This window comes from Anser anser (assembly GCF_964211835.1).
Source record: "Anser anser genome assembly, chromosome: 6".
In the NCBI taxonomy this organism is placed as follows: domain Eukaryota; kingdom Metazoa; phylum Chordata; class Aves; order Anseriformes; family Anatidae; genus Anser; species Anser anser.
Window position 1 is genome coordinate 1374810 of NC_139726.1, and position 24107 is coordinate 1398916.

The 24107-nt window shown below is 51.7% G+C and overlaps 1 protein-coding gene across 2 annotated transcripts in view; it reads right to left on the reverse strand.

The window, feature by feature from the left end:
• Nucleotides 1-23273, reverse strand: part of KCNJ3 (potassium inwardly rectifying channel subfamily J member 3) — a 40037-nt gene extending 16764 nt beyond the window's left edge. For both annotated transcript variants that reach the window (XR_014585767.1, XM_083840905.1), the window contains exons 1-2: nt 22367-23273; nt 17894-18110 (exon numbers count right to left, since the gene is read on the reverse strand). Coding sequence is in view for 1 of the 2 variants with exons in the window: in XM_083840905.1 (XP_083697031.1) it covers nt 17894-18110; nt 22367-23044 (895 nt within the window). In the remaining variant the exon portion in view is untranslated. The remainder of the gene's footprint in view (nt 1-17893; nt 18111-22366) is intronic.
• Between the last annotated feature and the right edge of the window lie 834 nt (nt 23274-24107).

The following is a 24107-nucleotide window of genomic DNA, read 5'->3' on the forward strand; positions in this document are numbered from 1 at the left end:
CCTTGTACAAGGCGCACAGTATAAAGCATGACATGAATTTCCTGCAGCTTTAAAAACCTGCCCAGGTCTGGCTGCTGAGCGGTACTGTGGGAAGCAGCCACAAGCAGAGAATTCCTGCACTGCGATGCCTGCTTGAAAAGAAATATTAAATATAAATCTGTGCTATTTCATCACGCAACATTAAGTCAGCAATGTTCCACTGTGGGAAATTTCATCCCCATTACTGTGTACCGCGTGAATTTAAAGCATCTGCAGTATAATGAGAAAGACGAAACAGGCTACAGTGAAACACTGTGAATATGCTTAGCGCTACAATTTGTGCCCGTTAGATGATTGCATCTAATATATGTGAGGCGTCATGCTAAAAAATAAAAAGGCAAAAAAGAATGAATAATTAATAGAGCTCCAACAGGAAGTTTGGAAGATGTCTATATTTAGGAGCAAGCCTCTTGGGTCTGCTTTCTCTCTTGTCCTTGTGCTCCTGAAGCTCGCTTGCTGCAGATGACCGGCAGCCAGTGACACGTCTCCCCGCGGCGGCCAGCCATGCTTGCTGTTTTACCAGCTGAGTACAACTCTGAATACAGCTGACTTCAGTCAGATGGTGCCGAGGATGCTCTTCAAGCACCTCCTGCTTCCTCTCCTGCTCCTTGGTGTGCCCCAGGTAGCTGGCGTGACCACGGCAAGCGGCCGCAGGACACGGTCAGCTCCAGCACGTGGCCAGACAAGTCTCTGCAGTGTAGACATCGGCATCTCCAAGAGCTGGAAGTGCCTTTCTGAGATGCAGAATACCTGGGAGCAAACTCTGTCCTGCAGGGCAGCTGACAAACTGGAGATGAGAAACCACGAAGAAAATAAACCTAATTATTGCTCCTCAGAAGCTGGCAGAGAAGCAAAAAACACAAGATACACTTGGCTTGGTCACGACGGCATGCAGAGAAGGCTTACATGGAGAATACTGGGAAGCATTTAATAATTTAACAGGATTCAGCTGCTTTGGGATGGAGGGAAAGGTTGACGATGCCTGCCAGCCTGCACATGGGGCCCCACCGCTGTGATGCCTGCTCCTGCCCCGGGGGCACCGTCACCCATCAGCTGCTGCTGCGGGGTCACAACGAGCAGGGGAGTCAGGGCAGGAAAAACAAAACTGCAGCATGCCTACGTTCACTTCTCTATTCTGCTGCTGCTGCTGCCTTAGCTTTGCGTGCTTAAGGCCTCTCCAGAAACTCTTATAAAAATATTGAGAAGAAACATCCCTGCCTCAGTCTCAGCCTGGCTCTTTGCCAATCACATAAGATAAGTGAGGCAACCCATAGTGCTCAGCCTTCCAGAGTTTGTTTTTTAGTGGCTGGAACTCAGGTAAACGTGAACAGCTCTTTGGAGGCAGAAGAGCAAGAGCATTTCAAAGAGCAACTAGTTGGTGAACTTGGACTGGTCAAGGACAATTCCTAAGCAAGGCATTACACAGTTTGGTGAAGAAAAAGAAGACACACCAATAACGCACACCAAGTGAGAGAGATGAGCTTCTAGCTGCAGTCAGGCAGTACAAGCTCATTTAAAGTATTTATGCACGTGAGCAATAGCTCTGTAACTGGGAAATCCTGGGCAGTGTCTGCAGCTTGCACCCCTCCGCCAAGTTCAAAGCCCTGCTGGCTCCTTCCCATCCTGGCTCCTGCTCTTTGGGCAGGGATGAGATCAAGAGCTCCCACATCCCACACTTTTCAGCTCCCAAAACATGCAGAAATGGCTCTTCCCCTGCGTTGAGTTGTCCTGCACACGTGGAGGCAGCAAAGCCACCCCGCTGCTGTCGCTGCCCACCCCGTCCTGGTCGGAGCCCGGCACCGTGGCACCAGCACAGCCCGCGGCCGGCGGCTGCCAAATCCTCCTGCGGTGAGGCAGCTTTAAATATTAAGGCACAGATAATCGTTCTTAGAAAGCATTACTGTCTCAGATGCCAAAAATAAAGACTGCTTCTATACTGACCTAATAAGGCACTCGAACTAAGCAGCAGAGGTTTCTGAGCTTCTCTTGAAATCACCAGCACCAAACCACTGCGTCGCACTACGTTGTTCTCCTGAGGGGACGGCAGGCAAAGCGAAGTTGTGTTTTCCCAGGCGAGGTAGCTGAAACGCAGGTTATTGTAGGATAACAGAAAAAGGCACCTCCAAGAGACAACATCAATAGTACCACTTAGAAATGTCACTTCCCATTAGGAGTAATAGTAATAATGTGATTTGAACAATAAATCTTCAAGCGAGAGCAAGCCACTTCAGAAACACAGCAATCTATGTGCTCTTCAAGAGTCAAAATTAAGCTGATTTACATTAAAGAAAATAATTTTTGCAATTTAGTTCAGTTATGCGTTATTCTCCCCATTCCTTTTGTTTTTAATCTTCTTCTAATTCCATTCTTTCTTGGATGTTATTTCCTCACTTCAACAACAAAGTACTTGTTGGCACATTCAGGCTCCAATCTGGCAGCAAAACTCTGAGAGCAGAATTTAGCAGATAACACCAGCTACCAGCTAACTAACTAGTAACTACTGCATAACTAATTAGCAACTACTGCATAACCAGCTAGTAACATCTGCATGGCCCCAGGGCCATGGGAAAAAGGTTTTCCAGGAACCTCGGGCCTCTAGCACTTCCTTAAACATCTCCCTGATGGCCGGGAACAGACAGCGCACATTACAGACTATGGTTAGATTACCTTCTGGACCCATTTTGGCCTCTTTACTGCCTATTATCTAGGGTAATGATTCCTAAATTAGAGATGTTGCACTTTCCGTGCAGCCACAGCATTTATCACGGCAGCTGTGAACTGGGCAGAAATGCGGTTTTTAATGTGGGAACGAGGATTACAGCTGCAGAAGTGCAGGTGAAAGGGGGATTGCCAGCAGAAAGAGCTCTGACCGGTCGATGGGCTGGGAAAATGGGTCTGCAGCTCTCTGCACTTAAAGGAAACCTAATTCAGCGCTGGAACAAGGATATTATTGATTCACAGCTCCAACCAGACTTTGTCTTTATTACCCCTGCACTTTCCTATGCTCTGTGGTCATAATTTTAACTTTGAAGTTGTTCCAACTTTCAGTTATTCTGGTCCCAAAAGCCCTCCGGAAGCCAAAATCAGCCCGAAACCCACACCCATCTGACATTAAAAACTATACAGAAGGGAGCAAAAGCATCATATCTTTGCCAGAGAAGCCACTTTGCAATGTAGAACCGTGAAATGGCTAACAGCAATCGACATAAGAAAGATTTAAAGACCATAACGCAGCACAGAGCGGTCTGACATGGTAGCATACACATGTCCTTAATCACAAACAATTAGCCACGCCATGTCCTCGGTTATTTATGCAGGGGATGGGAGCTCTCAGCTTTGTCTTGAACTATCCAGCTGCAAACACAGATCAATATCTTAACAAGGAGCAGAGGAAATCTTGTTAGAAAAATTGTTGCTTGAAGAGGCCACCTCATTTTTGCTTCATTTATCTCTACATCTCCGTGTTAGTGTTTCTAAGGCCAACCCAGATTTAGAAAGGGACGATCCCTGATGGGACTGGGGTGCCTGACCAACACCCAGGCAGCAGTGGGGTCCCACAGCATCTCAAACCACCACTCCCCCAAATATTCTGTAAAATCCATTCTCCATGTACAGACACCACCTCCTGCAGCAGCAGCAGGACGTGTAACCACCCTGTCACCTCCAGCCGGGGCTGGTGGGCAGCCCCCGCGCCAGCCCTGCGTGCACCCCTGGGTAAAGCATCTTGTCGGGACACTGCTCGCTCTGCTCAGACATCCTGACCATTCTCCAGCTCTATTTGCAACACGACTGCTGCCCACACACGTGTTTCACACCAGCCCCGCGCTCTTTCTGCATTCCCAGCACTGCCTCTCAGCCAGAAATAGCTGCTTCACACGATGCCTGTGCTGGGGAAAGGCGCTAGGAGGAATGACTTTAGAAGGTGATTACTTTTTTAAACCTTTGCCTTTTTAATAGGTAAGAGGCTTTTTACGTCCTTCGCACACCAATAGTGCGTCTGGCTGTGCTGGCCCAGCACCGACACAGGCGGTGTAAGCATTAAGTCCAGGCACTCGATGCAAGGAAAAGCTCAGCAGCATTAATCCCAAGGCTTCGGGGAGCAGTCTTGACTGAGGAGTTTGGGACAACGACATTTGTGAGGGCTGATAAAATGAAACAAACACAAATAAGCACACGCCCTAAACCATGTATTTGGAAAAAAGCCCCAAATGCAGACTCTTCTATATTTCGCAGTACTCTCACGCCAAGTGGCTGTGCTGAAGCTGTCTTTCCAGCTGACGGCCAGGGTGCACAACCAGACTCCCTCACCCATGTGAAATCCCACCAACAATTTAACACCTTTGCAGCAGGCCGCTCCCGCAGGCAGCGGGATGCCCCCCGTGCCCCGATGCAGCTGGGCAGCACAGCCAGCAGCCGCTGTCCCCGGGCAGCACCACGGACCTGGTATCTGCCCCGATACCTGCTTCCTCCAGGAAACGTGCGCATCCCCCCGGGGACAGACAGCGGGGCGAGCTCTGCGCCTCCACGACGAAGTGAGTCAGCACCGCACTCCTGGTGACCTGTCCCAATGTCACTTCTGGGCTCCCCTGCCCAGGGATGGGGCTGGCAAGGAGACAGGAGAGCTTCAGCAGGCAGGAGAAAGCCTCTGAACTCGGACAGCCTCTCAGGGAGTTAGCTTCCTCTCCGTAGGCAGAGGGCAAACAGTGAAGGCTACTCATAACTCTTCCCACAGCTTTACCTAGCTGCCAAAATCAGACCAGACTCTGAAAAGCACACGGGCCACCTGAGCACCGTACCCAGCGGCGTTCTGAGCACAGCAGCACTCACGGCACCATGACCACAGGCCCTGCAGAAGCACTTTGCCTGCCCCCACGGTCATGCATCACCGTGGCAGTGGCTTGGCACACTGCAGACGACTCTCTGAAAAATCAATGGTTCTTCAATATAAGCCATCTTTTGGCAGCTGGAAACGGCCGTGAGGAGCTGCTGCGTGATTTGCTGCATGACCTGTGCAGTAAAACAAAAGCTGGCGTTTGTATTTTGTTTAAAAAGTGACCGCAAACCACAATTCCTAAGAAAACACTGCGGATATTGGAAATCAAACTATAATCAAGGCTTTTCCTAACACTCGCTAAGAAATTAATCATTTGACATCAGACAAGTTTTTTAAAAAATGGAAAACTTTCTGGGAATTCTGAGGCTAGCCCCAGCCCCGTGAGCTCCCACTGAAACACAGGGAAACTGCTTCATGACGTGGAGGCTCTTGGTATTTAGGAATCCTCAGGCAATCGCGGAGCTCTTTAGCAAGTCATATGTGACAGCAGATTGGAACCAGGTTGAACGAGAAACCATTATTTCAGCAATGTTAACTCTACCTCTTGCTGCATTTATCCTCTTTGCCCACCAACAAAGCTGTCTATAGCAGTCAGTGAGCATGGCTCCGTACCATGAACACATACTCCACAAAATGCAACGATTTATTGTCTACCAACTTGCCAAAACATATTTTCCTCTAAGCAAAGAGCAAGCATGAAAAATCCCAGCCTTGGAAGTCAATTGACTGGAAAGTTATAAGAACCGGAGGCGGAGGATTACAGCTGACTTGTGCACAGGCACCGCGCAGCCGCTGGTCTGCACCGCACCTTGCTGCACCACCCTGCGTCCTTCGATTAGAAGTAGCTGGATTTTGCACACTGTTATCCAAAACAGAAGGGCTGAGTTTGCTACGTGATTTCTGAAACTGCTGTACGAGTAATATGGTACAGACCTACAGGGAGATAATAGGTGAAGAGAAAAAAAATAAAATAAAGGGACAACAAACATATAGAAAACGATGCCCCTGGGGCAGGGAGCTGTTCCCAGGACCCGTAGCACCCTCTCCCGATGCCATGTGGTGCCGTACACGGACACATCGACCCTTTGTGCCCTGCAAACACAGCCTGCGCTGAGCACTTTGCCCATGGTAGGCAGATACGCCAGGGGCCGGGAGCAGCTCAGACAAACGCGCTCGGTTCCGCCACCACCGCTGGTGCCACGCGGTCACATTTTCTCAGCATCTCCCTCACTGCTGTTGTAGACGGAAATTTCTTCAACCGTTTCAGTTTTTAAGCTTTTTCAGCAGCCCTAGTTTGCCATTTGGACCGCATTATTGCTTCAACCCAGCCGCACTTGCTGACGGGCTGGTAGCTCCCTCTGGGAAGGCCCCAAGGCTGCAGCACGGCGCGGGCAGCGCCGGAGCTCAGGCAGCCCCATGGCGCGGCCACCCCGCAGCCGGCTCTGCCCCCGGCATGCCTGGCACCCCCTGAAGCTGCTGCCCACGGCGCTCACACGGGGTCCCAGGACCACGGAGCGGCTCGGGCTGGAAGCCTTACCTCTGTGCCGACTAGCAGCCCAGCGCCCTGCTGCATGTCGTTGTAAAGGAACACGCAGGAGGCACCGGTTGGCTGCTGACAGAACAAGCCGACAACATCACCAATGCTTTATTGAGAATAACCTCGCAGGGGCAGCCTGCATTTCCGCTGGCTTACCTCAGCTCTGCTGAACTAGCCCAGCGTACTGGCAGAGGACGGCAAGCAGGCTGCCCACAAATAGAGGGGCTGCCCAGTGCCCCCCTAACCCCCAGCAGGACCCTGGGACGGCCCCTCCACGGCCAGGGGTGTGCTCAGCCCCACATTTACTGGGAACGCGCCCGCTCCTATTACCGAGGTGCTGTGAGAGCAGGAGGAAGCATTTCTCCCCGGTCTGGCTGTGTAGACACAAAGAACACCCTAAATTAAACTGCAAAATGAGAGGCCACGTGGGTATTTATAAATGTAAAGAACATAATGCTTGCTAAGTTTTAAGTATCACCAAAGGGCTCTGCTCTCAGTCGAGCATGAAATCGCCATTTAGCAGGACTGCAAATATATTTTCTGCAGAACGGGGAAGCTCGCGTTGCCTGCTTTTATTAATTTCTTCTTCCAGCTCTGCAGGTGAAAGCAGAGCCGATAATGCTTCCCCTGCAGCTGACAACAACCTGACCCTGTAAGAGGTGTCCCCGCCACGTCCCGGGTGCCACCGGACACCAGGCCCACGGCCGGGCACAGCGGCCTGATACAGGGAGCATCAGCCCTGGTGGCCCTTTCCACAAGGCAAAAAGCAGAATAACTCCAGCAACTCCAGCTCAAGTGCAGCACAGCAACTGACAGGCGAGATGTGATGTGAGTCACAAAACAGTAACACAGGCCTAATAATGAAGTCAGCTAAGTGCAGCACTCGTAATGAGTATCCAAAGAAATGAGTAAATAGCTCACACTATACTAAAATATTCAGCAGCATGCAGAAAGTGACCTCGGTCCTAGCCTGAAACATTGACTTTGTTTATGATGTTCCCTGAATCCTATTGAATTCAATTTTCCCTGCCTTTTTAACCAACTCGCTCCTGCAGATAGGAAACCAGTGTAGGTGTTCGGGTGCCTCCACCCCATCACCCACCCCAACCCTTGTGCTACTACTTTACAGGCCCCACACCCTGGGGCTGCCGGCGCCCTCCCAGCAGCCCCATCCCAGGGATGAGCCCAGAGCAGCACCCGCACCCCACTGTGCAGCCACAGCAGGCAAAAACAGAGCGTGTACTGGGAAGGGACGCGAAACGTCCACGCAGGTCCCACATGCTGGCTCGGCACGTTGCAGATGGTGAGAACCCCGTCGTCAGAAGGAATGCTACTGGAAACCAGAACTGCACCTGCCATTCCCATGAACAATGACTTAGTCACCGAGCTAAAAAACTTCAGCTGAATTTGTTTTATTTAATTTCTATTCCATGTAAAAGCAGAAAATGAACATTCTATAACTTGCCGTGTATTTGTCTTTTACTTACCGCATTGACATCAAGTTCAGTTTTCGAGCACAGCCTACGTTTGCACCTCTGCAGATTTTTTTACGAGATGAGAAACCCTGTCAGTCAGTCCCAAGGACTAGAGGGAAACCTTCCTCTGTGTCAAACTGGGCTGGGGAAACTGGACCAGCGACCCAGTACGACTGTTAAATACACAAAAAGAGTTGCAACCGCAACCCAGAAGACAGAAGTTTTGTGATGAGGCATTCATTTCAGACAGCACACTAAGCCGTCCCTTATTTCGCAGCAGGGAACAGGAAGCACACTCCAGTTTATCACTCTCTTTCCCAGCCAAGCATCACCAAGACGGAGGAAGTTTTTCTTCTGTGAGCCTCAGGACCTGTGCCAAGGCTCCAGCAGCACAGGACGTGCAGGGTGCAGGCTTCACTCCTAACCCCTGGGTGCAGTTGTGGCTCCCAAAGCAAAGCCAGCCCTTCTCGCACCCCGTGGTGAACCCTTTCAGCTGTGGTGATGGAGGAGGGCAGGCGGCCGGCGAGGACAGACTACACAAACCGAGCTTCCCGGGAGCAGCAAGGACACCGAGACCGTGATTAATAACATGCAGAGCAACAAGAAACAGAGTCAGCAGACAGTTCGTCGTCCTAACTAAGTTAATATTTTTAATTTCATTTTACTGCCTTCTCAAATGACCCTGGCTTCCCTTCCTCCCCTCCTCCCTCCCCTCCTCCTGCGCTTCGCCCCCGAGCCCCATTTGGATGAGCTTGGAAGACATTTAAGAAGGGTGAAATGCAGCTGCTTGTTTCTTTTTTTTCCCAGAAGAAAACAAACTCTAGGCATTAGCCATGTATTTTCTCACCAGTATCTCTACCTACAATAGCAAATGAGATGCATACACAGGGTACATCACCGGATGTTTCATGCAAGGTACGTTATCGATGTTTGGAGACAGGGCTTTATTAACAATCTGCCGTATAATCTGCTTTCAGCGGTACTCCTAACGCAAAGCTTCCTCCTGCTTCGGAAGGAAAGCAGCTGCCCCCATCTCCTGCAGGTCCCCCCGGTCTGCGCCACCTCTCAGAACCGCCGGTGCCCGAGGGCCTGTTCCCAGTCACAGCCAACGAGCTGCTGACAGCGCTGCGCTGGGCTGCCCGGGAGGCTGAAAGCCTGAAGCCCTGCTCCTGTTGCCCACAGCCAGAGCTGAGGGATGCGGAGCCAGCCCCACGACCAGCCACAGTCTGAATGCGGACCTGGCCCCAGCTGGCCAGTGCCTCCCCACAGCCGCCACCGAGCCAGACGGATGCTACAGACCCGACCCGGCCATAGAACCAGAAATCAGTCCTGGAAGCTGAAGCCTTACTGGTACTCCAATGAGTTACTTTAAAATATTCACCGATGCCTTGGGACTTCCTGCTCCTGGTGCCTTCCCAACCGCACCAGGATGTGCCGCCCATCTTACCCTGTTAACCAGAATTTGTGATACTTACAATTGGGAAAGAAACACCTTCTTAAATGATTTCAAGAATGGGCCCACAATCCTTGAGTGCTCTCCTCTGTGCTGTACAACCCAACAAAAAGCCCTCACCTCACGCCTTCTCCTTCCCGAAGCTTTTGTGTGGTCCCCTGTATGAATTGGTAAAGCTTCGCTATCAAGGCTTCACTATGAGAAAAAATTAGATGGAGTTTTAAGGAAATTGGCTGCAATGACGGAAGTTAAAGAAAATGCATTTCTGCACCCAATGAAAGAAAAATATCTTTCTGAGAGCCTCCTACCAGAGTAGTGAACCAGGGGTTACTGGTTCTCCCCGCCCTCCCAATTCCAGCTCGCATCCCTTGGCATAACCAAAGTCGCATCACCGCCGCGAGCTGCTGCGGAGCCTGGGCGGCGAGGAGCGAGAAGCAGCAGCAGATGGGAGCAGGGGAGCTGGCAGGCTCCATCCAGCAGGCGTCGACGGAAAGCAAGCCCAGCTCACTCGCTAGCTGCAGCGGCACGCTGCAGCAAACCAGCCCCACTCACGCCTCCACCGTGCGATCCGTGGCAAACCCGCGTGGCGGGAGGCCGCGCAGCCCTGCTCCGCCACGTGCTCTCTGCTCTGTTGCACACTCACGCACACGCACACCTGCCTGTGCACACACGCACATGCACCCATGCCACGGCTATAAGGCTGCCAGTAGCACGTGGCCTCCCTTTGCAGCCTGCCAACAGCAAAAACTCTAAATACTCCACGCACAACGTACCGCAGTTTGGTACATCAGCCAGAGGGGTAGCACTGAAGTTAGCCGCCTTTCAACCTCATTCACCCCTCTGCAGGACTGAGTTTATTTTACTTATATATCTATATGTATATATATATAACTCATATATGCTCAGTATGTATTTATACTTGCATCTACTCATATACTATATTTACTACACTGTACTACCCTACCACCCAGTAATCTGGCCCAGTATCAGCCCAAAAAAAAAAAGCATAAAAAAACAGCAAGGGACTCTCCAGGAACTGAAACTCATCCTAGTGCCTCTGTGTCACCCACAGCCTTGGGAGGGGTTGTTAAATGCTGTTGCTTCAGTGATTTCATTATAGAATAAAAAGCATATGAAGCGTTCAACAAGTTAAAAATGTCAGCATAAGTGATTATGGAAATGTTAAAGAGAATTAAAAGACTATTCACGTCCAAAGCACAGGCAGAATGACCGCTTATTTTCTTCTCGGGAATTCGAGCAAATCTTTGACGATTCAGATGCACCCTGGGAACTCCTAAAGAGCCTTACTGAAGGTTTCCACTGATAGTCATACAAAACTGTTACCCTCGCTCTTTGCAGTAACAATTCACAGCGAAACCCTTAAGACATCGCCGAAACATACAAAGTGCTGGACTTTCAGAGTCCGTCCTCCCTCCCTCCACCGTCACCTCCCCCAGCACGCTTCGGAGGAAATTGCTACCTAGCTGATAGAACCGCTACCTGGCTGATGAAATCCCCAGGAAGCTCTGATCGATGCAGACACGCAAACCCTCGCGTGGTGCTGCCGGGCAGAGCTCTCCTTGGCAGCGTACCCGTAGGGCACTCGGACGGCTGGTCAGGCCCAAGGTCCCAGCACCGGCTCGCAGAGGAAAGGGGACTCGGTGCACGGGCTGCGGGCGTGAGGCCTGCCGGTGCGAGCACACACGGCACAAGCAGGCGCGTTCGAGGCGCACGTATTCTGTTTGGTTAAGCGCGAGCAAGTATTTTTACAAAGACATGACTTCTGATGAATCACCAGTTATTCAGCTTATATGTGGTGAAAGGAAAGCTCCTGCAGAGTTCCAGATTAAAACCACTACCATTTTTCTCTTCTGTATCTCTAAAGGCATCTAAGAAAAAAAGGAGAAAGAGCCATGAAGGTTTTATGCAGTGGAATTCGGTACTCCTGGGAATTTCTGCCTCAAGCAGGAGGTATACGTTAGCCGAAATTCAATGCTTGCAAGTTACATAAGGCATGCAGTTACCAAAACTGTTCTCCTCCAGCTGCTTCTCCTTACAAACAGCACATAAACCCATTTGCTTTTGCTACATTTCCACTGAACCTTAGATCCTTTCATTATCATTAAAAAATACTAAGCATTTATAAGTCATAATTAATTCACCAAAGCAGAAGCTACCCAAGGGAAAAAAAAAAAAAGTGCCTATTTTCCATGATTTTATTTTCATTCTTTTCACCACTTCCATGCCCCCATCTGAAATGCAGATTTCTGCAGAGAGATTTACATTTCTAGATAAAAACCAAAGAAAAGGTTCCGGACCAGAACTAATTTAAGACCAGGTTCTCATCATATGTATTCACCTTCAGTTTTCAGTTCGTGTTGGTTCAATCTGCCATATTCAGTTGCTTCTCTGAGTGCTACCCATCGGCGATACACTTTGAGTACACACCGCGGAGGGCTGCAGCCAGGTCAGACTGCCCATTGTGGCTATTCTAGAGGCAATGCCCAGACATCGAAACAAATTCCTTTTTTTCCCCCTTTTGTGACCCAGCTGGCTGTACCTGGCCCAGCCGCAGGGGCCAGAGGGAAGCTGGGGCCGTTCAGCGCATCCCTGCTTTGACAGTGACAAACGTCCGTGCCCTCACCTCCGATAAATACTGTTCTTTCCGCTAGCAGGTTCTACACGATGCCAGCACTGAAAACAGATTTGGTGAACTGCCGAGACCGTGACATTTTAAGTGGCTATTTTATCATGTTTAGGTTAAGTTTAAAAAAATAAAGAAGAACAAAAGAAGAGAAAACCCCTCTCATTAGGCAGACCTGCTGAACTGTTCTTCTCCCGTCCCCTTCCCAGCCGCACGCCGCGCTGACGGCTCTCTCGGTTGTGCAGCGGCGGAGATGCTCCATGGGGGAGCGGTTCAGACAGGCAGCTCCGACACCAACCCCGCCGTGATACTATCGCCACCAAGTCCGTGCCCGGGTGGAAGCCCCACGGTGCAGCCCCACTTCACAGCGCTCGGCTCAGCCTGGCCCTCGGCCGGGGTTATCCGGAGTATCCGCAGAGAATTTGCACTCTCTTGCACCTCTGCCCACAATACGTTGCCCGCACCCGCACAAAACAACCAACCAACAGACAAAAATAAAAAATAGCCAAACCCCAAAACATGAATGGTAAGATAAAAACAGAATAAATACATTTTTTTGCTCCAACTCTAAATTTGCTCAATTCGTACTGCGGTTTCTTCACAGCTAAGTGACCTTGAGAATAATGCATAGGAAAAACGTTTTTAAATAGCTCTAGAAATTATCTAAATCACACCAGCTTTCAGATTTGTATTACGGTTCTTTGTTCACTCAAGTTGTTTCGGGTTTGAAATCATTCACAAGTATCCATTTCTGAGAGAAACCTTTCTACGAAGACCCACATTTCCATAATTTAAGCTATTCGTGTTTTTAAAGGTAAAAACAGTGAGATATGTCTTTGATTCCATTCTCTACTTATTTAATTAAAAAGCATGGCAAGCTGTTTGATTTTTTTAATCAGAAAATGGTGTTAAAAGGTTTTCAAAATAACACTTAATGAGTTTTGAAAATGGATTCATACACCATTCCTGCCAGGTTTCTGTACGTTCTTATTAACAGTTCATCATCTTTTAGCAATTTCCGCCGCTTATCAGTAAGTCGCAGGATAATGCTCCAATTTTAAAAGGCTTTGTATTCCTAAATACACACAGAGGCGAGGGCCCTTAAAGGGAGTGCAGAATAAGAGTCAAAACTTGTTCTCCCCTCCAACAGCACCTGCAAGTTTTGCTGTTCCAGGGCTGACAATGGAGCTGAGAATTCTCCATCACAACAATGTGAGATCGGGACAATAGGTTGTGAAAATAAACGCTTTGAGTGTTCTTCAAAATTATATGCTATCATAATAATGGAGGGGTTGCATATGTATCAAAAATAATTCAAAATGATTAGCAATTACCCTTATGAATCATAACCATCTTTGAATTCAGAAAAGCCGTTTGAGCATTTCAGCTACTCAACTCCTCCATCACTAGCTGACGCTCCAAGACCCCGAAATAACCAAAGACCCAGAGCCTGTCCAGCACCCTCAGATGTTTGCGGGGAGCAACCCAGGGCTCGGTCTTTGTGGCAGTCCCAGGGCACGAGTTTTCCACCTGCAATTCCCTGGAGGTGCCGAGGGGACCAGGAGCCCCCAGGTGCTGGGTGGGCACAGCTCCGCACGGGAGGGCTCCGCGGGGTGAGCCTGGACGGAACCGATGGGATGAGGGAAAACAGGCATTGGAAAACACGTCTGCTGAGATGATTTGCCTTCTGCTCCCTGAGGGAAAGGGCCTGCTGGAGAGGGACACAGCCAGCCCCGCTGCCTCCAGGGCTGAGCCGGGTCTGCCCCCCATCTTCCTCGGTTGTGGAGCACAGAAACACCTTAACTCAGCCCTTAGGAACCTGAAAAATACATCATGCCATGTTATCTAGGCAAGCTAAAAGCTGCAATGGAGGGCATGGAAAACAGAAGGAAATGTTTACATTTCTGGAAATTAAAATTTCAGTGACTAGGCAGTAAATTAATTTAATCAAGTTGGGAGGTATCTATGAGAGATCATTTTCATATGATTTAATGAGAGAAGGCATCGGAAACGGTGATTTTAATCAGCCAAGTGGGATTTAGAAGCAGGAAGATCCTGCTTAAACAACTCATTAAACTTCTCCAAGAAATCTTTACTGTCCCTGCAGACAGTCAACACAAAATTTATTGTATACATTTACTAATCCTCTGCCCCCCTTGGTAGCATTGCATATCAAAAGTTTAACGCAGAAAACAAAGTCAAAGAAAAAAAAATCTTCATAAGCACCTGCTAGAGAAAACCAAGAGGCTCCACGTCCTGATCAAAAGAACGAGCTGACACGGGCCAAACGCCATCAGGAGTGCTGAATTCCTATTTTTACAAATACATGGATTATAGCAGAGAGGTGCTCAGCACCGCTGTAAGGCGCACTGTGCCCAGCAATACGAAGGACAAAGGGAGGCACGGTTTTCTCACCATAGTAAGTCTAATAAAAGGTCCAGAGAGTGCAGCCCTGCAGCACGAGGGCATGCAAAGGCTTCCTTTCTCCCACAGCTCTTTTCAAACCCCTACAAAACACAGCGCAGGGACTCAAAATCCCGGTGACAAAGAACTGTGGAGGAATTCCTGCGCTGCCCGAGAGGCAGCCGAGACCTCAACACGCACCAGACCCAGCTGGATTGCTAAGCGTACTTTGGAATCACGAGTTACAGAATAGGTCAAGGTTGAAGCATTTCAAAATATCAGACATGTAAAGAGCCCTGAATCAACCCCACTGATCCCTCCAGTGCCTCTCGTTACCTCTCAGTTTCCCTTTGCTGAACCAGAAGCCTGTGTTTGTTTTTCACCTTCTCATTCTCACTTTGTTCTGTTTCAGACCAAAGGCCGCTTCTGTCATGTCAATACAAATAGAAGAACAGCAAAGAGTATGTCATGAAATAAATATTTTTGCTATTTACTATTATTTGCCTGCTGTCTAATTCTTGACTTTGGGACCAGCAGATCTCCAAGAGACACAAGACACGTGCGTCAGCACCCAGTTAATTCCAAGGGATGCTGTGGATCCGAGCACAATGCCACAGCACTCTTCAGGCACACACAGAAAATAATTTACTTGAAAAACAAAGCAGGAGCGTAGGCAGCAAGGACTAGATCTCCCTTTAAAACTCTGGAAGCTGCAGAACTGATGAATATCAAAGCCTTTTCTGTTAAATGTGCTACAAATGATCAGTAGCAAATATTCCCCTAGTACAACCCTGGCAAGGTCTGCTGAGCTGCAGTGCACCGCAAGGACCAGAGCAGAAAGCACCGAGTGCAGTTCTGCACTGCATTTCTGGGGCCTGCAAAAAGCTATTTACCGCCACGGTCCTGAAGCTCTTCAAGACGACGTTACAAAAACAGAAAATACAGCGACTTTAGAAAATCATCTGTATTAGATGGTTGCTGAATGGCGACACTGAGAATCACGTTATTTTCTGACACCCTCTGAACTGCCTTCTCAAGCCAGCAGACACAGCACAGGAGCAAAACAACGCCTCTAGCGTTTGGGGTAAATTTCCCCTAAAACCGCTACTCTGCTCAGCACACATTCCAGCTCTTGGGAACGAAGACATCGCAGATTCATTAAGGTTGGAAAAGACCTCCAAGATCGCCTGGTCCAACCATCCCCGTCCACATCCCAGTGGAATGAGCTCTCTCCACATGAGTTGCTTTCAAGGACAGTACGCAGCAGCCACCCAGCAGAGACCCAGCAGACAGATACCCTGCCGCAGCCCTCACAGCTCGCGGACAGACGCAGCCCCCATCGCAGCCAGCACAGGAGCACTGCTTGAACTTGACTTTCAGACCTTTGGAAAGAAACCAAATGCCAAGGCTGCATAATTACACAAATTCATCCATCTTTGTGGCGTTCTAGTATTGAATTACAGTCTTCTAAGCTTTAAAATCCAATTCAAAGAGCTGCAGAGAGGTTTGGGCTGGAGGGGACGTCAGAGCCCACCCGGTGCCGTGGGCAGGGGCCTCCCCCAGCCCAGGCTGCCCAAACCCCCCCAGCCTGGCCTCAGGCACCACCAGGGATGGGGAGGCACAGCTCCTTGGGGCATTTGGATTTCAGTTTCTTTAAAAATTAATGATATAAAATAAAGATCATGTTTTTCATGCAGAAACTGATGGAAGGGTAATGGGTGGCTGCACACAGGTTGCATCCGTAATTAAATCAAGCACCGCTTCCAGCGATATGAAGAGAGCCCAGAAGTGCCCACGTGCGGCACTCGGGCTGAGCTGCCAGCCCCTGCCCTGACCCCTGGGCTGGCACGGAGCAGGCCTGTGCTGGGCTCCCAGACCCGTCCCATCCATTGCGGGTCCCTCCAACCACAAATATCCCTTCAGCTCCTCTGCAAGTCAGCCAGGGTTTATCTGATCTTCCTGCAGCCTGCCTCCTGCAGCCCACACATACACCGTCGGGCCGGTCTCCCCAAACCACACACAACATGATCAGGGTTCACCCGGTCCCGTGAGCCCCACCAGCACACCACAGCTCTCCTTCCAGCTGCTCGCAATCTGAATTAATTGGAAAAGAATCTTCACATTCATGACTGGCTTTCACAGACAAAATGAAAAACAGGCAGCATTTTTACACCGACCCGAAAATAGCACCCTGGTTTCTAAACAACTGCAAGTTATTTCTGGTCTCCGCAGTTTCGCCGCTCTCTCCGCGCCAGCAGACATTTAAAACTTGGGTTGCCTTCTGCCATGGTTTGCGCTCTGCAGCAAGGGCACCTGGCTGCCTTACGCTGGGAGGGAAGGAAGCACAGACCCAGCTCCCTACCAGCTCCTGCTGCAAGAAGTCTGACAGAGCAAGCTGCAAGTTATTTTCTGACATCCTCGCTTTGCTTTACCGGGGGGTTATGTCTACGGGCCCAGCTCCAGTGGGTACTGGAGTCCTGCAGGTGCTTGGCTCCGTGCTCCCCTGGCACCAAGGGCTTCCCCAGAGTCTGCAGTAACCCCACACAGCACCTGCCTCTCCTCCCCTAAAAAACAGACACCTTTGGGGAAGGTTGCTATTCAGGCTTCTTTCTCCTCAAATTCTCCTCTGTTCTCCTTTACTCACATTTCTAATGATTTTTTTCAAAAAACCTTTCATCCCTCCATGTTTCATCAAGATAGAATTACTGTGCTCTATTTTACCCAATATTCATCTCATTTTACAAAACTAGGTCACAGCATTTGCAAGCCTACATGAGTTTGGCTTGACAGATTCAGAAAATACTTCCTTTTCTTGTTCTGTGTACAATGTCTACATTGAGAATATTTACAAAAACAAACTCAGAAGTATACCAACACACGACTTTGTTTTAAAATTGTAACGAGGTATTTACAAAACTCCTTTTCTGCAGCCAGTTGTGTTTAAAACAGTTCTGCTAAAAAAAAAAAAAAAAACAACAACACTGGAGTCCTGTGGTCTGTGTGTCAGCCTTGAAACCCGTACACGAGCCAGCTACGCAAACAGCAGGAGGTTTTCTTGAAAAGCACCAACGATTCGTCTCTGCTGTCACCAGCCTCACGGGGTGGCAGAAGGCTGGCCTTACCAAAACACCACAGCCTGAGGTTCACGGGGATTACCTCCTGTGCTAGAAAAGTGCAAAAACCCCGGAAAAATGGTACAAGACGTTCTGGTGTCCCCGCCGAGCGCCTTCCCACTGACGCCAGAGCACGGAAAGCAGAGCAGGGCACGGCGACTGCTCCTGGCACCAGGCTCCAGCGCCCAGGCTCTGCCCGCCAGGAAAGGAAAAATCTCAGCGCAAAGGCGGCAGGGGTTTCACTTCCCGCAGGGAGCATCGCCTTGGAAACAAAGACGCTCCCCAAAAAAAATCACTCAAATGTTTTCACTTCGAGTGAAAACAAGACTTTGGCCGCCCGGAAGCGTTCGCAACATCTTGCTCGCAAACCGGTGCCTGGAGCTGCCGCTACTCACCCGTCGTCTCCACGATGCCCTCCAGGATGACGACGATCTCGAACTGCTCCGTCTGCATGCTCCGCTGCGAGAGGTCGTAGAAGGGGCTCTTGGCATCTATCACGTGGCAGATGGTGAGCGGCGAGACGAGGAAGAGCTGGTCGGCCCCCGTGCTGAAGCCCACGTCCAGCTCCAGCTGGTCGAGCGGCAGGAACTCGCCCTCCGGGGTCTGGCGGGACTGGAGCGGCAGCGAGGGGAGAGCAGAGAGAGCAGTCAGGGCAGCTTACAGCAGCCGCCGGCCTCCCCACAAAGCGAGGGCCCCCCGACGCTGCCGAACAACGACCAGCACCCACCCAACACTGGGTTTTCCAAGAGAGTTTTGACAACGCTGTCCTTTAGACCAACATAAAAAAAAAAAAGCCCAGAAAAGCTGTTACTGCTTTAGTTACCGCTGTCCACTAAGACGTTATAAACCACATTTTAACAGCTAAATAACAAGTCCATGACAAAAATCACTCCCAAACTGAGCGCATCGGCTCACGCACCCTGTGCGCCGTGCTGCCTGCAGCCCGTGCTGGGAGCTGCCATCAGCACAGCCCGTAGCCACGCTCCCCCACCCCTTCACTTCCGACCGTATTTCTGCTCTCCGTGGTGTGAACAAGCAGGAATAGCACGCTACAGCCCTTTCTGGTCAGTATTTTTATGACAGAATTTGCCACTATTTTCCTTTCGGGTTTTATAAATCTGTGTTTGTCGTGCGCAGCCCCCAAGATGTTAAATCACTGCTTGAAACGAATTCCCCTCGCTCCCCATGCTTCGAACTGACGTGAAGCAAACCCAGCATTCGGGGCTGCCCCTGGCAGGGCGGCACCGGGTGGGAATCGGCTGGGAAACCACGAGAAAAGGAAGCAGACCGAGCAAAAAGGGATTATGCGCCTCGCTTGGGATTTGGTTTCTATTTTTAAAATATTCACTGAATGGTGGTTGGATTGGAAGGAGATCTAATCCCAAATAAACAATAACCTCTTCCAGTGCCCCGGAGTTCCAGCTAAGAAACGGGCTTTAATTTATGTGTGTGCAAATCCAGATTTCTGGCCGTGCCCCCGGTGTCCGAACGCCACGCGGTTCCACACCAGGGAATCAGGCCAAGACACCCCAGGAGCACAGCAGCCTGCCGGGGGCCCTGCCTTGCAGCAAAAGGACGGAGCTGCGGGCCCAGCAACAAACACGGCCCGTAAGGAGAGCAAGGAGCAGCGCCGGGAGGGAACCACTGCCAAAGGACCTCCTGCGCCCGCACCGCCACGCGGGAAGCAGAACCCATCCCAGCCCGCGCCGTGCCGGGAGAAGCAGGCGAAGGCCCGGCTGCAAACCTCCGTGAGCTCCCTCCACTGCCTCCACTGCCTTCAGTGCAACCTTCCAGCCTCAGTGGAGCTTTTTCACGGCTGCTTTCCAAGCAAGACCCAAGGGCAGCTCCCTGAAAGTTTGGCCTGAAGCAAGCAACCAAACCCCGACCAACGCGGGTTGGCCGCAGGAGACGATGCTGCAGGACGAACTGTTAGCTTGCAAAAAGCATCGCGATAGAATGGGCATCTTACCAGATGGAAGGCTGATAAAAATGGGCGCTAGAGAGAATTCACTGCTTGAGGGACACAGCGAAAGAGAAGTCCAGGGAAAACAGGCATAAAATACAGACGGGGTAAGGAAACGATGGGAAAAAGGTTAAAAATGGGCGGGATGTTGCCTGGCACCCCAGAGCTGTGCCGCTGCCGCAGTCCATGGGCACTGGCACGCTCCCCCCGAGCGCCCTGATGTCCCTCAGGACCGCCAGGGCAGCCCCGAGCGCTGCGGCGGGGTCGGAGCCACGTCGCCCAGCGGTGCGGCGGGCACGGGCACCGGGGCTGCCTCTCCTCCAGGGGAGCCCAGGTAAAGGTTGAGAGCTGAACCGCTACAGACAAACCACGGATTGTTCTACAGCTATACCTGAGTAAGAGACCGTATTCAGCACAAGCCAGGGTGCAAAAACTCCCATTATTTACTGTTTTGCTGCCCCAGTCACTACATCTGTGAGGGAAATGACCTTGAATGACTCCTCCGACTGTGTCACGCAGAGATCAGCGCTTCTAAGTTTCCTCCAAGTTGCTCACAATCTTGGAGATCCATTTGGCAAAGTGAGTATTCCAGTGAATGTCTTTGCATTAAGTTGCCAGCTTTATGGCTTTCTGTTATTTTTTTTTCTCCAGCACGGTCTTACCAGGAAAAAACAGCCCAAACTCCAGCAGTTTATCAGGATTTCCAATCGGACATAGATGTTACAGCGGAATGCCCTTCTCCCTAAGAAGCAGCACCCAAGAGCAGGTCTGCACCAGCCCTGCGGCTGTCCCGGTGGCCCCGCGTTGGCGCACAGGGTGGGACATGAGGCAGGGTGCACCCATGGGAGCCAGCCGGGTGGCTGCGTGGGGCCGAGCTCTCCTCGGTGCCAGCACCCACAGGCGTGCAACCAGCGAGAACACACGGAGCAGCGGCAGCAGCCCTCAGCTGCGCACCCCTCCTGCTGCCAGCCGAGCGGGCTGCTCCTGCACGGCAGCACCCTGGGACCGCTCTCCCTGCTGCAGCCCTGGATTTTCCTCCTTTGTTTAATTTTTTTTCCCCCCCCGGGCAGCAGCCTGGCCAGGCACTGCTTCCCCCACGCAGCGTAAGAAACGCGCCCTGCGGAGAAATTTGGTAGGTGATGTGCAGTGCTGGCTAGCAACTGCATCCACAGGAGAGCCTCATTTTAGCCCTTTATTGCTCTTCTCCCTCTCGCTACCCATTTACACCTGCCCGCGTACAGAGCTCCTACAGAGGAGCTTTTTTACAACACAAATTACGTCCCTGTGCAATGACAGCTTGCTTTGTCTGAACTGCTGCTATGGCGAGGTTCCCTGGGCTCTCCTGGTTTTCTTACCCTTTTTTTTTTTTTTTAATAAAGAAAGAAACAAAACAGCTGCAAAACCTTCAGCCCCGTCACTCCAGCATTATCACAGAACACGAATATATGGCTTCATCCATAAAGGCAGCCTTTCACACATTTAAAGTTCAGGAAATTTGGTGGAGCCACACTAAGTTGTAAGCTCTAACTTTAAAAATTCCATCAGAGGCACCACACAGATACAAAAAGGGCTATTTTTTTAAACCTGTAATAGAAATGACTCGTTCTGATTCCTTAAAGCTATTAAAGATGCATGTTAAATGCGGCAGTCCCATCCCTCCCTGGGCAGCGTGGCCTCAGCAGGCAAGGCAGCTGAGGGGTCACTGTGGTGCCCTCTAAAGACTGGATGCTTACTTACCAGGCTAATTGCACATAATTCAATTTAGCCATCTGAACTTCGGCCGCGAGGAAACAAGCGGCGTTAGCTCACATCAGGAGAACGTAACCGCAGTCTGAGTTGATTACTCAAACAGAAGGGACCAGGAACTGATGCTTCCAGGTCAGCTGCAGTGAGAGCATCCCCAGTGATGTCAGCCCCGAGCTACAAAAATCAGCCGGCCACGGTAGGAAGGAGACGACAGAAATTGTGCAGATGTTTTAAATTCCTGTTGTGTCCCCCACGACTCCACGGAAATTGCAGGCAAGGGCAAGCCTCTGGGCCACGGACTCCCCCATTATTTTGGATGTAGTGGGAGCTCAGCGAAAGCAGCAATGATCCTGCCTGCAAACCCCAGCAGAAACACTTATTTGGGCCAAAACACCACAAATCTTGCCCCTAAAAAAATGCACCTGTGCTTTGCTGGACGCAGGTGCAGTAGCAGGGCGGGGGGGGAAGGCAGTGGGGGCTGCCCCTGAGGGACCCCCGAGGGGCGCCCACCCAGCACACAGCTCCCACGTCCCCCAGCCCAGGGCAAGGTGCAGGATGCTCTGCACACACCAAACGTAACCCGAGCCATCCCCTGCCACCCGCTCCACATTTCCTTCCGCTCCCCTATAAATAAAAGACTGTGGCAATAAGTCTCAGACAAATATTCTATTTTCCTCAGGCATGTGGGACTGCTAGCGTTATTTTTAAATATGCAACCCCAACATCCTGCTTTCGGTGAAGCTCATGCACCACGTAAATGGAGTTCTGCCCAGCGGGACACACCGTTGTCTGGGAGCACAGAAACACACCAGAAAGGCACACAACTTCCTTCTAAAATGCACACCGAGGAGTTCCAGCTACAAAGTATTACCTCTCAGAGAAGAAACCAAGCATTTTACAGATAGATGGGCATGTAAAACAGTACAGCACATAAACTATATATATATATACATCCTATAGGGCTGTGGGTAACCAGATGGCCGGGTGCGTGTAAGTCTGGCACCCGACCGCTGAGCGCGACGAGCACTGCGGGCACACGGAGGCAGCTGCAGCGGAGGCAGGGGATAGCAGCGATGCTCCCTGCCCAAAGGCTGCTCGGCAGCACCAGCAGCTCCGGGGGGGCATGGAGGAGGACACCGGGGTGTCCCCGGGGACTTACTTTGAGCAGCTTGCAGCGGATCTGCGCGGACACCATGTGGCTGTTGCGGAGGTTGCCCACCCGGAACATGAGGGTGAGCTTGCCGTCCCGCATGGAGATGGCCGCGTGCTCGCTGAACATCAGGGTCTCGGCCCTCTTCTTGGGCTGGGACATCTTGATGAACATGCAGCCGATGAGGAAGGCGTCCACGATGGAGCCCAGGATGGACTGGAAGAGGAAGAGGATGATGCCCTCGGGGCACTTGTCCGTGATGTAGCGGTAGCCGTAGCCGATGGTGGCCTCGGTCTCAATGAAGAAGAGGAAGGCGGAGGGGAAGTTGTAGACGTTGGCCACGCAGGGCGTGTAGCTGTCGTCGTGCGCCTTGTTGAGGTCGCCCCGCATGTAGGCGATCACCCACCACATGGAGGCCATGAAGAGCCAGGCCACGGTGTAGGTGAGGATGAAGATGAAGAGGTTCCAGCGCCACTTGAGGTCCACCAGCGTGGTGAAGAGGTCCGACAGGTAGCGGCTGGTCTCGCCGCCCAGGTTGCCGTGCTGCACGTTGCACCGCCCGTTCTTGTCCACGAAGCGCTGCCGCTTCCCCCGCGGGGCCGCCCGGGGCGGCGGCAGCCCCCCGCCGCTGGCCGAGGTGCTCACCACCTGGTACTCGTCCCCCAGCTTGCGCCGCAGCGCCGACATGCTCCGCGCACCGCCCCGCACCGCCCCGCACGGCACCGCGGGCACGGCACCGCGCACGGCTCGGCGCGGCTCCGATCGGCACGGCTCGGCTCGGCTCGGCTCGGCTCAGCACGGCTGGGCTGGGCTCGGCACGGCTCGTCCCGGCCCCGCACGGCCCCGCACGGCGCCGCCGCTCTGCGGGCGCGGAGGCTCCGCTGTGCGCGGCCGCCACCCACGCGGAGCCGGCGGCAGGGGCGGCGCGGCGCGGCCCCGGGCAGGGCGCGCCCCCCTTGGCCACGCCCCCTGGCCACGCCCCCCTTGGCCACGCCCCCTTTGGCCACGCCCTGGCCACGCCCAGCTCCTGGCCCCGCCCCCGCCCCGCCCCGCAGCCCCGTTGCGGTCGGAGCATCCCGCACGGCAGGTGGAAACAGGGCAGGAGAGGGGCTGGGATGTGTGCTAATTATCTTCGTGCCCAGGGCTGCGCGTGGGAGGTGTGCGGGGTCCTCGTGTCCGTAGTTCAGGAGGGATGCAAGCGATCAGGGGTCTGGAGAGTGGCCACAGGAACGAGGGGAGAGCTGCAAGGCAGCGAGAAGATCGAGAAGATCCCTCGTGTGCAGAGCTGCAAGGCAGCAAGAAGGTCCCTCGAGCGCCCAAAAGCCTCAAAGCGCAGCCCCCTGCCAGGAGCAAGGGCAGGGGCAGAGGGAATGCAGTCCAGAACGCCAGGCCAGCACACATTTTCAAACTGGGAGCAAAAAAAAAAAAATAAATGGAAATCACGTCTAGGGTGTGGTGGGTGCTTGGCCACTGGGATCTTTAAATGGTTTAAAAAAAGCAGAAGCAGCATGACCCAGTGCAAACCAAGCAGCTGAGCCAGCGACAGAGCGGGGCTTAGCGGCAGGGCCACAAGCTGGTGGCAGCCGCCTGCTGGCCGGGGCGTTGGCGAGGCTCCGAACCAATGCAACACGCTAAAGAAGCTTGGAGTGATGTAGTTTAAATGTTTAAATTTTAGGGGGTGGGCATAGCTCTTATGTTGTTAGTCACGATGTTATGGTTACGGAAACCACAGCAGCGTAAAGGATGCCAT